This window comes from Petaurus breviceps, unplaced genomic scaffold (assembly GCF_028583685.1).
Source record: "Petaurus breviceps papuanus isolate PSGF00001 unplaced genomic scaffold, PetGlider_PUasm1.0 90845, whole genome shotgun sequence".
Classification (NCBI taxonomy): domain Eukaryota; kingdom Metazoa; phylum Chordata; class Mammalia; order Diprotodontia; family Petauridae; genus Petaurus; species Petaurus breviceps.
The window spans coordinates 22,317,397-22,335,794 of record NW_027187359.1 but is presented as its reverse complement, the minus strand read 5'-3'; the positions used below and the strand labels follow the sequence as shown (position 1 = coordinate 22,335,794).

Here is an 18,398-nt window from a genome sequence, read left to right as displayed (position 1 = left end):
TAACTATCTTCTCACTCCCCTACCCAGTACACTATTTCTTGTAACAAAGAATTTTTTTAAAAAGAGGAGGGAAAAGGTAATTCAGCAAAACCAATCAAAGATGCTGTCACTTTTCCTGTTAACTTTAACAGAAGGGGAAAGAGAGACAGGGAAAATGCAGAATAGAACTTACCCATTGGTAGAAACCTTTAAAAGAAAGGGCAAAGATCCCTGAACTGTCATCTCTATGGTTTCTAAATAGATGATAAAATAGTCTATTGATTCCAAAGCCCCTTCAACCCTTATTCATCTTGGTTTTAGGCACAGTCTGAACAAAATCTGAACAAAACACCAGGGAACTCACCTGTTTCTGGTTCTTTGACCAAATCCCTCTACAAAACCTTTCCAAGTGCTTCTCCTGGAACTGCTCAAAAGATGGGGTGACTTATAGAATAGAGGATAGAATAGAAGACTTGATGACACCCCCATGTGCAGTGGCCCAAAGGAGGATACAGCAGCCTATACCCTCAAAATCCTTTTACCATAGCATGCTTTAAATAATACGTAGCAGCCTGCCTGAACTTCAGTTCACCACTCTTGGGTATCAGACTAGTTCTCCTTTCCATCGTCTTTTTCTTCTGACTCGCTACTTCTTTCTGTGTTGCCACAATTCATTGTCTCCCCATGGTTTTAACCTTCAGGTTTTCTTGGATACTCTCTTCACTGCTCATATCAAATCAGTTACCAAACTATCTGCCTTCACAACATCTCTTTCACCCAACCCCTTCTCTACAATCCCAGGGCCAAAAACCATACAGGTTTTTATTACCACCCACCTGTATTATTGAAGTAGCTCCCCAATATGCCTTTGTCTTCAGTCCATCCCTCATACCACTTTCAGTCTAATCTTCCTTCTGCACCCATCTGGTCCTATCATGCCTCTCTTCCAAAAGACTTTAGTAGCTTTCTACTTTTTACTTCTGTCTAGCATTCAAGACCTCCACAATCTAGTACCAACCTATATTTCCACCTTAATCTCAAATTACTCTCCTCCATGAATGTTGTCTCAAATCAAGCTGGATCCCTGAACAAATTATGCTTTTGGGCCTTTGCTTCCATTGTCCCTTAAGCCTGGAATATTCTTTCTCTCCTTAACCTGGTGAATTTCTACTCATTCTTTAAAATCCAGTTCCCCCAAATCATTAACAAACCTTCAAATGGCTCTTTGAATCTCTAATGAACATCTCATGTAATGAATGCAAAGTATATCTATTATATTGTTGCCTTAACCCTCTATTGGACTGTAAACTCTAGAAGGGAAGGGATTATGTTTTATTTAAAGCAGGGGTTCTTAAAACACAAAAAAGATTAAGCATCCCTGATTTAAATTATTTTATCACCTTAACACCTAGGACAGTGGACTACAAACAGTAATAGTCAATAGATGGATAGATGAAATAATTAAAAGGCAATCTCTGTCACCCCAGGGGCATAGGATGACACATAGCAGCCTGGGTTCTTCGGACCTGTCCCATGTTGGGTTAAGACATGAGACAAGTTCAGGATTTTCCTTACCAACTGGATTAAAATCTCCCTGCCTCTACCAAGAGCCCTAGACCTTGCTTATCTTCTTGATGAGACTGCTAGTCACCAGGGGTAATTTATGGGTGTATCTCTGGATTGGATCCCCTGCTAGAACTTTCTTCCTTTGGTCTCTGCCCTCAAGCAGGCATATCCAGATCAAGAGATATGATAGTGCCACTATTTTGTGCTCCTCAGACTATACCTGGGATATTATGTTGACTATGTAGGCATTATATTTTATGTGGAACAATGAAGAATTGACGAGGGATCTGAGGAGGTGATCAGAGTACAGCAGACACATGTGACCTAGATCACAAAGGTAAGAGTTCTGTGTGTCTTATGCTAGGCAACACAAAATACCTTCTAGGAGTCATATAAAATCACCCTCTGTGAATGCTAACTCAGGAGGAAGCAGTATCTGAACTAGATACACAACATTCCTTTTCCTTCCCTCTTGTAGGGTGTGGGAGATGATGCCAGTGGCTGATGCAGGTACTTTTACACACATAGTCTTTGATTCTAAAAGCTGGCTCTGGGAGGCAGCTCAGAGATGGTGATTTTCATTTCTTCATTATCTTTTTTTTTTAAGCAATCGGGGTTAAGTAACTTGTTCAAGGTTACATGGCCAGTTATTTCTGGGTGTGGTGCTACGTATCTGAGCCCAGATTTGATCCCTAGGTCATCCCGACACTGGAGCCGGTGCTCTTACTCGCTGAGCCACCTGGCCGCCCCTATTTCTTCATTATCTTTATGGCCCCTTAGTTCCTTCTACTTCCTACTCACGCTATGCCTGCTCTATCTCTAGGACCCTCATCATTCAGTTACCCCCAAATGGAAACTGATGTCTTCACCCCCAAGAAACCCACAACCAAGTAGCAGCAGCCTCATTCTCTGGAATTTAAACCATGCCCTGGAGGCCCTTGAGAAAAGGCTTCCTCTAAAGCTGAGCAAACAGAGACAGGCGTTCCCAGAAGAGGCTGATTGCCAAAGATAAATGGATGAATTATGGAAAAGGCAAGTGTCAGATTAAGAGCTCCAGTAACATGCAGAAATCATGGAGTCAAAGCATGGAGCAAGTCTTCTGTTTCACACCTAAATATAAAACCTTTTATCTGCCCATGGGCCACTGGTGCTCATCTAGCATTAATACATTCACAAGAAACTGTCCAACTCAACTGAGTAGGACAAAGACCCAACTTCTACCCAAATCCCATCTTCTCAGGCCCATTAGCAGCATAATATTTGAGATAATATTTGTAAAGCACTTTGTGAATCTTAAAGTGCTATATAAATGTCACCTATTATTAACATTAATAAATGATAAACTGATAAATTACCTTGCAAAGGCAGTGGAGAACTGCCTGATTAGAAATCCTACGACAGGGGCGGCCAGGTGGCGCAGTGAGTTAAGAGCACCAGCCCCAGAGTTGGGATAACCTAGGATCGAATCTGGGCTCAGATACTTAGCACCACACCCAGAAATAACTGGCCATGTAACCTTGAGCAAGTTATTTAACCCCAACTGCTTAAAAAAAAAAAAAGAAATCCTATGACAAATCAGTTTGAGTGAAGAATTACATTACAATAACAATAATAACTAGCATTTATATAGTTTTTTAAGGTTTGTCAAGTACTTTACATATATATGTCATATGATCCTCATAACAACCTTGGGAGGTAGGTGCTAACATTATCCCCATTTTACAGATAAGGAAACTGAGGTTGAGAACAGTTAAATGACTTGCCCTGGGTCACGAAGTCAGTTAGTGACTGAGGCAGAATTAGATTTTAGGCCTTTTTGATTAGCTGCTAGCTAATCTAACTTCTACATAAATATCTATATAGATCAAGACTTCAATGGAGCCAAGATCTTATATTTAAAATACCAATATTTAGATTAATATTTGTTAATGGCCTGTCTGTTTTTTTTTTTTCATTTACCTCCATACATCTGAAGAATTTGGGCACTTTTATGGATTCCCTTGGTTCTGCTAAATTTCAGCAACAGTCTGAGGTTAAGTTTTCTATAGCATTTAGCACAGGAAATGCAGAATGAATCACTTTTCTATATACCTTTTTCACCTCTGGTATTTAGAGACTGAGTTCCTAAGTGACTACACATAGAAATGGTTGGTTCAAGCCAGCCTCTGGACTATGAGGGCCTCACTGTAGGCAGCCTCAGCTAAATGCAATAACTTTAAACCCAGCTCTTCACCTTGAGCAGGAGACAAACAGGCTATCCTGGTGTCCAGGAGCAAGAGCACCCTTGGCTGTTTTCATGTATCACTCTGATGTCACTCTCTCTTTCCACAAGGGCTTCAGGGCTAAATGCCTTCACAGGCCTCCTCCACTACCATAGTTGCTAACCACCAAAAAACTGGGGTGGTTTGGAGGGGAGGGCAATAGGGGTCATTGTGCTGGTATCCTCTATAGGGCCATTACTCCACAGCAGGGAAAAGCAGAGCACTTGAGAACCTCTGTCCAACATAAAGGCATACCTGGAACCTGACTTGACAATGCCTTTCACAAGCCATGAAGACTGTCTATCTGCACACTGTCTCTGTGTGGAATGGAGAAAGAGTTTACTGGTGTGTGACAGTTCCCCTCTTAGATGGGAAGGCCTTAGACCTGGCCAGATACACATGCATCAAAGATTCATTTCTGATTTCAAAATAAACTCTTCATTATGGGTTTCCCCTTTTTGACCCAGTAGAGGCCAAAAGGCTCCACATCCTAGTCACATCAAATCCTTGATTAAACAATCTTTGTCCAGACAGATGTTCTCCTTTGGTGTCACAGGGAATGAATACAGATATATCTTTTGCCTTGCTCCCTGCCTTCCAGTGGGCATAGGCCTTCAAGGTAGTCTTCTGCACCTTGTTTAAAGGGAACCCAGAGTAACCCTTCACCTCTATCCCTCCACAACATTCCTGGTAGTCACAAGATGGCAATTTAGTGACCTAGGTACACCTATCACTGGGCTAGGCAACCCAAGAAAGAGGCATGGACAAGGCTTACTAGGGAGACAACAGGGATAGCAGAGTTATCACCAAAGCCATTTTCTTCAGTGCTCCCCTGCTCTTTCCTAGCCTGAATAAGGGCATGGCTCCCTCTCAGGTAAGGTGAGCATAATCTTCCCCCTTCTTTCTAGTGTGTGGGCAAGTTGTCTTCAGCCACTGGGATAGGTGTGGTTGTGAAACATTGGGAGGCCTGTCCAAAAGCAGTCAGGTATAGCTAGAATGCTCCTGAACTGAAGGGGAAAAGAGGGGAAGAGAGCTAAATATAGTCTACATTTCAAGAGAACTTTTTAGTAATTTGTTGGAGTATTGAACAGAGGTTGGAAAATAAGGCAAGAAGGACAGGATGAGTGAGAACTAGGAATAGAGAAAAGGAAAAGTATTGGGATTTTGATGACTATTAAGTTAGGAATAGAGGGAGTAGGGAGTTCCTAGGAACAGAAAGCCAAGGGACAGTGGTAAAGTAAGTCTTAGCAAAGCAACTAACCTTCCTTCAATTGAGGAACAGGATAACCTGCATTATACCTACCCTAAGTATAGCCCTATTCTGTTTATGAATAGAGTCTATCCAGTGACCTCCCAGCATGCTCTGAGATGTGGATGCATCTATAAAATCTGCCATTTCTAGTTGACTTGTTAATTCTACTGAAAAGGATTATTCAAATGAACACGTATGCTCCCAACAACCCATGGGCACATTTGCATCTCTATTAGTCCACACTGCTGAGGATGGGGCCAAATGGTTGGGGCCCACAAGGAAAAGAAGAGAGGAGCTGAGTTTACCTAGCCAACATGGTCAGTTACAAACACTGAACATGCCTCTGTGAGCACTTTCATTCCGAGAATGCTTGTTGTAGTTTACAATGAAATATGAGACAACCAATGCCACTTACACCTGCCACTTCAAACTTTTCCCACCAGACCATAGCTATTATCTGCTCTCAGAGAAGAAGTTATTCTCAAGTATGGCTCAAACAAGTCAAAACATACAAGTAGCCCTGGGTAACCCTCATAAACAGGGAAAGGGAGAGGCTATTTGGAGTATTTAGAGCATGGGGATGACCAGCTGGAGAATGCAATGAGGGCTCTGGAACCAAATGAGTAAGTCTCCTCTAGGGAATTTGCTAGCCTCATGGGAAAATGGTAAAAGTGAGTTATCTGCTTGGCCTTAATGAAAAATGCAAGTGATGGAATGGGGATATTAGAAAGCAATTTATTCCTCTTCCTTTCAGTGCTACCCTCATCTGCTTCTAGCTAATGAGAGCCTACACATTCATGTGTAAGTATTTTTACCTACTCCAGAGAAAATGCTTGACCCTGTTGAGAGAGTCCTGGACCAGAAATTTTGGCTCTTCCCTATTAGTCACTGTGTAACCTTGGGGGAATCCCTCTTCTTCTTTGTGCTTTACTTTGAAGTTGTAAAATAAGGACACATACTTGCTCTTCCTTCTTTCCAGGGTTGTCGAATGGGTTCCCTGGTTATAATCTCTCTAGAGTGTTTTGAGCTCCCTAGAGAGAGAGCCTCTGCTACCATAATTAGCATTTATTAAGTATCCAGAATATGTAAGGAGCTACACATAACAAGTTTTTTGCCCCCCCCCCACTAATTCCTATAATTTTTCTATAACTAGAAAACCTGGCAAAATTTCTGCACTAACAGAAATACTTGTCACATGTCTTTATGATTTGCTCCAGCTCTTCACCATGGTCACTCAGTAGACCTGTGGGCCCAGCCTCAACACCCCAATCAGTCTTCTACATTATTTCATAACCCTCAGCTATTTACATATTCATGAAGGTGACCCCCCTCCCCCAGACAGTTCTGCCTCCTGCAGCTGACTTCTGATTTCAGATGAGAGATGGTCTCACTGAAAGAACTGACTCTGGAGTCCAGGGTAGACTATGCAACCGAAATTAGGCCTTGGAGGGCCAAGAGCAAAGAGAAGTGGGTGATATTTAGAATCAGAGGCCACAATGGGGAGGAAAATGGAACTTCTTTCTCTCCCCCCCTCTCCTTTCCTTGCCTAGATGACTGGGGAAGAGATTGTGCTGACTACAGAGCGAAGTTTAAGTCGGAGGTAGGGCGTTCTCAAAGGCAAAGGCTCCCATATTGCTCTTGTTAAGTTGCAAATAATCACAGCCCCTCACTTTCCATCCAGCTGCCTTCATGTACCATTACACCTCAGCTTCCACTCTTTATGCCAGATATCCCATGTGGTTCGGAACCCTCCTTCGCCTCCTCGGCAAACTAACTCTATTCCTGACTTGCACAATCACATTTATCATTCCCCTAGCTTGTCATCATCTCTCCATCCTTTCTGCTGAATCATATCCTTCTTCTTAAAAATACTGTTTGAAACTACTCTGGTCATCACTGAAGCATGCCCCTTCACTCCCCCTAGGATTGTCATACTGACCTCTGTAAGTTAGTTCTATAAAGGTGCAGAACAGGCACTCAGCTTAGGTGTCAGAGTACCTGGGTTCAAATTCTGGCTCTGATATTTAGTAGGAGACCTGTAGGAACTGGGCTAAGTCACCTTTTCTCCAGGAGCTCCAGTTTTCTCACTCATAAAAAGGGTACAATCATACATGTACTATCTACCTCATGGAGTTGTTGTGAAGGAAGCAGCAGGAGATAGGACCAATGATTATCACTATTCTTTAAATGTGTCTCATGGGCAGTATGAGGTAATGGATCAAGTACTGACTTTAAGTCAGGAAAAGCTCTTCTGGTTTTAACGCTGCCTCTGCCACTGGCTGTACTGACCAGGTAAGTCTCAGTCCTGTAATGTGTGAAATAAGGGGGTCAGACTGGATATGGATGGCCTCTAAATTTCCACCCAGCTCAAGAGCCAAAGTTCAGGTATCTCTCAGACTGGAAGCTCTGAAAGGATGGCAACTGCAGACATTATTTCCTATTGAATGTGTCCACTGGCTGACAGAAGAGGACAGACATTTCTAGGCTGTAAGAATGACCAAGTCTCAATAAATGTGCTACCAGGGGCATAAAATCAGGCCTAACCACTGACAGCCTAGGTAGGGCATATCCACCAAATACAGACATAAAGGAAGGCAGCTGGGTAGCACAATAGAGCGCTGGGCTTGGAGTCAGGACAACTCCTCTTCCTGGGTTCAAATCTGACCTCAGATACTTACTAGCTGTCTGACCCTGGACAAGTCACTTAATATTGTCTGCCTCAGTTTCCTCATCTGTAAAATGAGCTGGAGAAGGAAGTGGCAAACAACTGCAGTAACTCTGCCAAGAAAACCCTAAATGGGGTCGTGAAGAGTGGGATAGGGCTTAAATGACTGAACAACAAAAATGAAGGAAGAAATCAGAATCTCGTGGCAAGTAACACCTTTATCCCACAACATGAAACCGAAACAAGGGCCTGTGAGTTAGGACTTTTATTCTGAGCCATTGGCCTCTGACCTCAGAGCTCAGTGAAGACCATCAATTAATTTCCCACAATTCCCTCAGAGTCTGAACCTGGGCACACATATTTGAACTCTATGGTCTTTCAGCAAGTACTTCGTTCTCAAAGAATTTTATAGCTAGAAGAGCCTGCAGAGGTCAATTTATTCCAACCTCCAGCTCAGTGTAGAAATGCCTTCTATGGCGATCCTTCCAAGTAATCCATCCAAGATGTCTCTCTCTGGAGACATCTGGGGGTGAGGCAGTCTTTACTCTCTTTCTCTACTTTACGAGGAAGTCTATTCCAGTTTTGTACAGCTTTACCTGTCATAAAGTTATTTCAAATATTGAGCTAAAATCCATTTCCCTGAACATTTCATGGCTCCTAGTTCTGCCTTCTGAGGCCAAGCAGAAAAAATAAAATAAGATGCCCCTTCCATATGAAACCCTTCTAATGTTTGAAGACATCTATCAGAACCCTTTTAACCCCAAACCCTTCTTCAGCTCCCTGGGAAAGTCTTCTCTAGGCTAAGCATGTTCAGGTTTCTCAGTCATTCCCTATATGACATGGAACATAACTAATCCTGGTTATATTCCTCTGGACAAAGAACCAAAGATCTAGAGCAAGAAGGGCTCTCAAAAGTTATCTAGTCCAAGCCCCTTTATTTTATAGATGAGAAAACTAAGGCCTAGTGAGGTTCAGTGATAACAGTTAAGTGATTCAGATAGCAGGCATCAAAGGTGGGATTTGAACCCAAGTCCTCTAACTGCAGAGCCAGCACAATGTACCATGTTATATCATCTTTCTTAAAATGCTGTCCCCAATATTTATGGCAGCTCATTTTGGGGTGGTCAAGAACTTGGAAATTGAGTGGATGCCCATCAACTGGGAAATGACTGAACAAGCTGTGGTATATGAATGTAATGGGATACTATTGTACTACAAGAAATGATGAACAAGCAGACTTCAGAAAAACCTGGAAAGATTTACATGAACTGATGCTGAGTGAAGTGAGAAGAACCAGAACACTGTACACAGTAGCAGCAACATTGTTCGATGATTGACTTTGATAGACTTAGCTCTTTTCAGCAATGCAAGGACCTAAGACAACTCCAAAAAGCTCATGACAGAAAATGACATCCACATCCAGAGAAAGAAATATGGAGTCTGAATGTAGATCAAAGCATACTATTTGCTCTCTTTTTCTGTTTTGTTTTTTCTTTCTTGTGTTTCCTCCCATTTATTCTAATTCCTCTATACAACATGACTAATGTGAAAATGTTTAATAAAAATGTATATACAGAGTGAATATGACCTGGGTAGAGTACATGAGAACTAATTTCCCCCTTTGCTGGGACCTAGATATCTATTAATGCAGTCAAAGATAACATTAGCATCTTTTGTGTGTGTGTGTGTGCTTTTTTTTGGAGGGCAATTGGGGTTAAGTGACTTGCCCAAAGTCACACAGCTAGTAAGTGTGTTAAGTGTCTGAGGCTGAATTTGAACTCAGGTCCTCCTGACTCCAGGGCCGGTGCTCTATTCACTGCGCCACTTAGTTGCCCCAACATCTTTTTTTTCTTTTAAGCTTCTCTCAGGATTCTGATTTATTATAATTTCCTCCTTCCTTGGATCCTACACAACTTACCAGAGATTTAGTTATTGTCTAAGCACGCAAAGTTCGAGTAACATACGAGTTCTTCCCATGGCAATTCTGAACCACTCTCATTTGGACTTAAAGCTCTTGATTTATATGTGCTTCACAAACAAATATCTGCTTTATTTATTTTTCCCAATATGTTAAATAGCTCTTTGCCAACACTAGTTCTCCATCACTATCAATAACAAATATTGACTGAGTTCCTCCTTTAGATTAGGCACCCCCACCCCACTACTCCGGCTCTCCTTCCTGTCCTGGCCACCCACCCATACACAGAACATGGTAGCAGCTTCTACCACTGGTGGCATGAATATGTGGCCAAAGAGGAGGTCTGGAGGGGAGTTATGAAGAACAAGGCCCTCATTCATAAATGTGTTTATAAAAATGTGTGTCAACCGCATGATGAAACTCAAAGCCTTAGTACTTAATGAGAAATATGAGTCAGTACCCAAGACAGCAGAAGGTCTGGGAGTTCCCAGTGTTTATGGAAAACTGCTCAAGTCCTGGGGCCTAGTGTGAACACAGAATGTGCAGCATTGCTGGGGCCTTGGCTTGAGCAACAACCCTTGGAGGGCCTGGGCTTGCCTAAAATGAAGCCCTGAATTGATGAAACAAGACTCCAGCAAGAAGGGGCCAGCTGTTCATGGCCCAAAATGAGCTGGCTGTAACTGCTATTCACAAGGTTAATGATTGCTTTTCTGGACTTGCAGAAACCCTGTGGGCAGACTTCATCTTTGAGAAGCTCTCAGATACCTGATTTGGAAATCTGTGAAGTTGTGAGATGAAAATTCCCTTTTAAATATACACTGGATGTCTTTAGTTGGAAGGATTGAAAACATTGGAGAAATCTTCTAATACTCCTTTAGATGGACCCACCCCTACTTTTCAAAGAGGCTGAGTGGGGCCACTGTGAGTAATGGGGCCAGGGTGGGACGGGGGAGAATCAAGTTTAGGAACTTGGTCAACATAGTCACAAGGGACTCCCTGAAATTGAAAGTGATCTTTTCAAACCAGGGAATGATTCTGTCCCTCTGGTCTTTTGTTTGCATGTATTATTTTATATCCTCACCTACAAAAGTGATTCTTCTGAAGCACAGAAAGGCATTTGCTATGGATCTCTCATCCCTCCATTTCCCTGTATCCATCCCTTCAGGTAAACAATGGAATTCTCTTAAATCTAGGCCAGACTCTCAACCCTAACTAACACAATCAAGAGGGAGAATAAGTGCAAACACATAAGCTAAAAGTACTGAGTAAAGGACCCATAAAAAGTAGCTCAGTGAAATCATAAGCAGGCATTAATATATCTTTAGGATCTAGGCATAGGTCAGATAGACAAGAAAGTATCCCAGACAACCAGATAAACTATAGGTATATCTCATTCTACAATGGATATGTTTCTGAAAAGTTGCATATAAATCACATTTTTGCAAATCTAATTCAAATTTTCACATTATATAGCACCAAATGCAGTAACTTGCACATAGTGGGTACTAAAAAAAAATTAGGTGAAGTGTTTTAAATGCACTAGGAGGAATACAACTTAAATTTTTTTTAAAAGACTCTCTTTGAAATGTGAATAGTTACCTCAATATAACTTCTTTATAAATTCAGATTTCTGCATGTCAAGTTTTTCTGAAGTTTGACATACCTGTGCTCAAAGGGGTGTGGAGTGGTAGGCTGGGAGATACAAAGGTCACATTTCCCAAGAGCCTTCAGATCCACACCTGCATGGTGACTTATAGGGATAAGAAGTGACCCCAATGAGCCCAGGGCAAATAAGAATGACCAAAGGCAGATCAAGAATGGATCTGGCCCTGGGACGACATGATCACAAGGATCAACTTCCAAAACCTGAGGACAGCAAAGGAGGGAAGAGCCCCTTCCAGTATTCTACTCATCAGTCTCAGGGGAGCAGGACTGAGCGGATTCAGTCCTGGCCAGGAAAACCAAGGTTATCTGCATCTCCTGGTGATTAGGCCCATGATATTGGCAGGTCACAGTCTTTCTGCAGTGTCAGAGCAGAAGCTGGGAACAGGGAGAGGGAACCCTGGGTGGTTCTGAGATATTTAATAACCAGAGACTGGAGAACTATAATTTCTGAGTACTGTTTCAGCACACACACACTCACATGCGCACACACACATACACAAAGAGATATTATTAAAGACATAGTAAAAGAGGTATACTTTTCTTTAACCTGACACATGCAAATCCACACATACAGAAAGGATGAATGAGGGGTAGTCATTTGCTTTTTACAAAAGAATTCTTCACTTTTCAAAAGACTTTCTCCAAGGGTTCTGTTAACTAGCTATCTGCTGTGCACTGCTCAAATTGTTTGAGATACTACGAGGTATACAATGGGGGTGCAGGGTATGGCAGAAAAGGTTTTCCTGCAGTATCTCCCCCTCCCTCCACTTGGGTAAACACCCTTGGTGGCTGGCAGTGATGGGGAAGGTGACACTCACAGTATCTTAAGGATCTCCACATAGCAGCCCAGGATGCGGTCGGCCTGGGCGCTCAGCTCGATGCTCATGGTGCTGCAGGTGGGGCTGACCATGAGGCAGTCAATGAGGTTGGGTTCACTGTCATTGCCAGCACTGGCTGTCATCTTCTGGTTGGCAGTGTTGTTACGCTCCACCTCCACATGGATCTCATTGGAAGTGACAATGACCGACTTGAGGCGGGATTCGGACAATGTCGCCTCCTGACAGACGAGGTCAGGGCTTGTGTGGAGAAGGCGCAGTGGTAAGTTGGGTTTCCGGTCACATTGCTGCTGACAGCCATTGCGAATTTCTTTCAGGCTTGGAGAATTGTCTCGGCTGTGGTGACAGATCAGGAAAAGGATGCTTTTAGAAACAGAGGGCTTGGGGAGTACCAGTCTACACTTGGGAGCTCAGAAAAGTATAAACAAGCACTATCTGTATTCAGAAGTCACCCCTTCTAAGAAGCCTTCCCTGGTTAACCTCACCCCACCCCCCAGATCACACCCTTGTTTTCAACTCTTTTCTCCTTGCATATGCACAAGTGTTCTCTCCATTGACACTCTCACCCACCAGGACTTGGCATTCACCTCCTCCTCATCTCCACTTCTTAGAATCTTTACTTTCTTTCAAGGTGTTATCTCTTCCCCATTTTTCTTCCCATCCAGAAGAAACTAGTAATTTATTTGTGTATATATAGTGTACTAATCTGTGTCCATGTTAATGCCAAGAAATGTAAGTTCCTCGAGGGCAAGGACAGGTTCCTTTTGTCTTTGTTTTGCTAGTGACTAGTACAAGGCCGGGCATATATTAGGTTCTTAATAGAGATTTGCTGAAAGAAACTACATTGGCATTCCCTAGCAGTGATGTGCACATTCTGTCACTAAAATCCTCTGCTAACAAGCTGGGAAGTCTTGAATTAGCCTGATTATAGACCTGGGAAGTAGCAAGGTACAGCAGAAAGAGTACTGGCTCTGGATTTGGAAGACCTGGATTCAAATTCCACTTCTGTAATTGTAGGCAAGTCATTCAATCTTCTTCAGTCAATCAGCATTTATTAAATGCTTAATATGGGCTAGGCACTGTGTTAAGTGATGGGGGTACAAAGAAAAGCCAAAGATAGTCCCAGCCTTGATTTCTTCCTCTGTAAAATGAAGAGGGAGGATATGTGGTCTGTGACACCTCTTCCAGATCTATGATTTTATGACTTTACCTGCTGTCCAAGGACCAGCAGGTCTGGCTACCAGGCTATGCAATTTTTGAGAATATGAAGATCATCAACTAAAGTCTGAGGGGGGCTGTGAACTGCCACAAGTGGCACAAAATATCCATGATGATGTCCTCTGTCCTCCAGGACCAGTTCACAGATCATTGGAAGTACTAAAGAATACCATGACGTTTGTATTATTTTTTTTTCTGATTTCCTTAATCTTTAGTGAGCTGTTGTGTATTTCTTTAGCCTTTTAGAGGCATCATGCTATAGTGGAGAACTCAGTAGATGTAAGAGTCAGGCAGGACCTGGGCTCAGAAAGCCACCTCCCATGAACCTAAGCAAGTCACTTGATACCTTTACATGTCAATTTTTTTATCTGTAAAATGAGGTGTTAAAGTTCTTTCCAGTTTTAAAGTCATGATTCTAGGATCCTTTGATCCACTCTTTTGGGGAAATCTTTTTTTTTTCTTTTTAAAAAATCAGCTGGGTGGTGTGTTGAATAGTGCTGGACTCTGAAGTTGGTAAGACCTGAATTTGAATTTGGGCTCAGAAATTTACCAGCTTTGTGACCCTGGGCAAGTTACTTAACCTTTTTCTGCCTTGGTCTCCTCATCTGGAAAATAGGGTTAATAATAGCACCTACCTCCCAGGGTTATCATGAGGAACAAATAGATAATATTTGTAAAGCATTTTGCAAACTCCAAAGCACTATATAAATGGCAGCTGCTATCATCATCATCATCATCATCATCATCATCATCATCTCCCCAGCAATGGTTAATATAGAAATGTACTGAATGTAGCTGACTGAAAATAAAAATTCACTGCTTAACTTACTTGGACCTAGCACACTGTCTTTCACATAATGGAAACTGAATAAAGGTTTCTTGCTTATTAAATGAATTAAATGCCTGGATCCCATGGCTAATGTATTTGTATTGCTAGTGACTAGAACAAGGTCAGGCACATATTAGGCTCTTAATAGAGATTTGCTGAAAGAAACTACACTGGCATTCCCTAGCAGTGATGTGCACATTCTGTCACTAAAATCCTCTGCTAACAAGATGGAAAGTCTTGAATTAGCCTGATTACAGACCCAGAAGGTAGCAAGGTAGAGTAGAAAGAGTATTGGCTCAATTCTCTTGGGATACATTTCAGAGGCTATCCCTAGTTTCTCCATTTTGTCCCACCAGTCTCCTCACTGCCCAGCCCTTTCCTAACACTCACTAAATGAATATGCCTATCTTTTCCTTTATTGATATGCTTCTTCCATTGGTGATATCTCTCTCTACCCCCACCATCTAATATATCCAAATCCAACCCAGCCTTCAAGGCCCTGCTTGTGTCACCTCCTTCAGCATCAAATGAGATAATATACGTAAAGAGCTTTGCAAACCTTAAGGCTCCATACAAATGTCAGCTAATATCATTATCCCTGATTACTCTTGAGTCCCCAGTGATCCTTCCTTGCTCTGACATCCTATTGTACTATAACACGTGCCACACAAGAGCGTACTCCATTTTATATAGTCTTGTGTTTGTTCCCCAAATGCTTCATGCACATGTTTCTTTTTCATTCCAGCGAGGTCCCAGAGGGTAGAAGCTGAGGCATAATATGATGCATCTTGTATCACCACCATCGAATCCCTCTTTATTCCTCCCACTGAACCCAGGACACTGCAAAGAGTAGGTGCTTAAATACCTATCTACTGATGAGAGTGAATTATTAAAATTTTCATCTATGGAGCTTAAATCTGTTACCATCTATTGCTCCCATACCATAACCTACATTCCACGCATCTTGACCATTTTTTGAACCTCTGAGCTAAACACATGGCAGGTTTCAGCAACTAACTTGTATAGCTGAAGTGGGTATTCTACGCAAAAACCTGTCTATCCTGCTCCTTTCTACTACAATATGAGCTCCTTAAAGACAGGGACTGCTGTTTTTGTCCCTATATTTTCAGTTTCTAGAACATAGCAAAGGTTTAATAATGTTGAACTGAGTTGCATTTTGCGATGAAACATTAAATGTGAATCATTTTCTATATAGCCTTGAGCTTTGAAAGAAAGGATATAATACAAGTTAAATATAGCAATATTTCCATTTATCTGAAGGTTACTTATCAGCTGTCTGGCATATAGCTAAGAACCCTGAAGCAAGCAAAAAAAAAAAAATGTCTCCTAAGAAGCCAATGTAGAATCTACTACTTACAAGAAGTTGACTTTGGGGACAGCTAGGTGGCGCAGTGAATGGAGCACCAGCCTTCAAGTCAGGAGGACCTGAGTTCAAGTCTGATCTCAGACACTTAACACAAAAAACTAGCCATGTGACTTTGGGCAAGTCACTTAACCCCAATTACCCTCCAAAAAAAAAAGCAAAAACAAAACCACAAGAAGTTGACCTTGGGCAAGTCATTTGACCTACTATAAGCTACAGTTTCCCTTATTTTTAAAACAAAAATTTATACTAGATAATCTCTTAAGATCCATTCTAGTTCTAAGTGCTATGATCCTGCGCTCCCTATGATACCAGAGTTGAGACAAATGTTCAAATTGGGCCTTCAAATCTGACTAGTGAGGAAATGGGAATGGATTTGAAAAAAGGAACCATTAAATAATCCCATTTAATTTACCAATTTAAAGTTCAACATTGTAAAAACTATTTTTATTTTTTAAAAATTATTTGCATTTTTCATTTTGTCCTGACCTCCTCTAGAAACTGAGAAGCTTTGTGCCCTCCATGAAGCATCCCATTCGCTGACTACAGAATGCAAGACTCCTCCCAGAAACCCATCAGTCCTTTGTGAGACCTCAAGCCTGATGCCTGGAGTACAGTGGTGCCACAGGAAGAGCTGTCTTTTGCTTTGGTAGACATCAGTGACACAAGATCACTAAGAAGCCCTTCCCACCAAACTCTTCAAAAATAGCATGTTATGCTTCTCCAGAAAGGAAGTTCAGTGATCCATAGGCCACACATCTGGGTCATTTAGCTGGAAACTCCAAATGCTATGGCCATCCTTGCAGGCCCAGGATCTCGTGGGAGTCATTTTACAGTTAGGTTTCTCTAAGGTCTTCTTAAGGGATACTTCTGGATGATTCATCTTGTAATCATAGTCTTATAAATATTTTAAAAATAATTCCCAACCTCCAAATCATTTCCTGTCTGGAAATCTCTGGAGATGCCTGATAAGTAAAATGAATTCAACTAGAGTTCTCTTTTTATTTACTAGTCAAAAGGAGATGGCTGGGTCTTGTTTTAGGAGCTAGGTGGCACAGTGGATAGAGCAATGGGCCTAGAGTCAGAAAAACCTGAGTTCAAATCCAGCCTCAGACACCTACTAGCTCTGTGATCCTGGGCAAGTCATTTAACCTCTGTTTGTTTCATTTTCCTCATCTATAAAATAGGGATAATAATAGCACCTCCCTCTCAGATTTGTTAGGAGGATCAAATGAAGTAACTTTAAAGTGTTATCGCTGGGAGTCAGTATAGTCAGTGCTATATAAATGTTAGCTATTATTATTTTAAATGGGATATTGCGCTAGAAAGCCAGAATAACTGGGCCTCCTTCTAGTTCTACCACTGACTTTTTAGATATTGCAAGGCATGCCTTCTCCTTTCCTAATTTCCCAACTCAGACAGTGGAATGAGATCCCTCTACCTTTTCCAATTCTAACTCTCTCCCATAAGTCTGTGAACTTTTGACCAGTATATAAAGACCCTCTGAGATCAGCACAAACAGAGAGGTGATGCTCTAGCTCTTCTTAATCCAATCTGTCTGGCCTGAGCAGCTGAGGGCCTCCTGAAGCACCCTTCACATGGGCCCATGCCTGTGCATGGCCCCGGGCCTGCAGGGACGAGGAAAGAAAATGATTCTCATTTACTGTTCTCCTATTTTATGCCCTGGCACTAGATAAACACAGAGCTGGGAACCCCATGTCTTGCTAAGCCAGAGATCCCCAGGATGAATCAGAGACTTAAGAATGAGCAATGAATAGGAGGATGGGAGCGTGGGAAATGGAGCATGCTCAGAACTGCTTAACAAGGTTACAATTCACTGGGGGGCTACTGCATTTCAAATGAATTCAGGTCAGCAGCAGTAAGGGATGCTTCCTGCAGATTAACATGACCAAGGACGAATGCCTGTTATTCTAGTCTCTGCAGCAGCTGCAATTCCTACCTTCCTTTCCAAGAAGCAGCTCCTCTTTAAGGCAAACACCTATAATGACCTAGCTAGTCTCTAAACTGCTTGGCATATAATGGAATCCCAATACAGGACATATGAGTACATGCAGAAAGCCTAGACAAACCTCTCAGCTCTAGACTTCAAAGAAACTGTCTTGAGAGTGAGCAAAATGGCTACAGCACAGTGTGTGTGTGTGTGTGTGTGTGTGTGTGTGTGTGTGTGTGTGTGTGTGTGTGTGTGTGTGTGAGAATGTGCATTTGAGGGGGGCCTGGTCTGTGAAGGAGAGGATACACTCCAGGGTTTTTATCACAGTGCATTTCATTAGGATATTTAATGAATCTGCTCTCTACAGGATGTAGAAGTCTGCCCTGCCAAGACCACCAACATAGGTCTATTCTTCGTACCACAGCTCAGAGCCCACCTTCATATGTCACCCAACATCAAGGACCCAGCTATCCTAGGTAGGACCCATTTCTTAAATCTGAGCTAGGGGCCCTCAGGACAAGCCTCACTGCCCAGGCAGTGACCTCAAGGTCCACGAACAAACCTCAGGGCCCAGTTCTGCTCTCCTGTTCATGCTCCCACCGAGACCCCCCCATTCATGATCTCTCTTCCTAGTCACACATAAATTGTATGTGTACATGTTACATGCAAGGGAGAATATAGCTCCATATCTTGAAAGTCTTCTGAGGTTATCTATCCCAACTGTAATACCTTCAGTCTATCTAGAGCATGACAGGCATATCTGATAAGTTGTGGAACAATTTTAATAAAGATTTTAAAAGTGAATTTAGTAAAAATCATCTTAAAAAAAAAACAGACCAAATTTTGCCTTTAAAAAAATTCATTTTTTTAAAGT

At 42.0% G+C, this 18,398-nt stretch overlaps 1 protein-coding gene across 3 annotated transcripts in view; it reads right to left on the bottom strand.

The window, feature by feature from the left end:
• Positions 1-18,398, bottom strand: part of CMIP (c-Maf inducing protein) — a 286,600-nt gene that overhangs the window by 19,436 nt on the left and 248,766 nt on the right. For all 3 annotated transcript variants that reach the window (XM_069072236.1, XM_069072235.1, XM_069072237.1), the window contains exon 10: positions 12,125-12,478. In XM_069072236.1, coding sequence (XP_068928337.1) covers positions 12,125-12,478 — 354 coding nt within the window. The remainder of the gene's footprint in view (positions 1-12,124; positions 12,479-18,398) is intronic.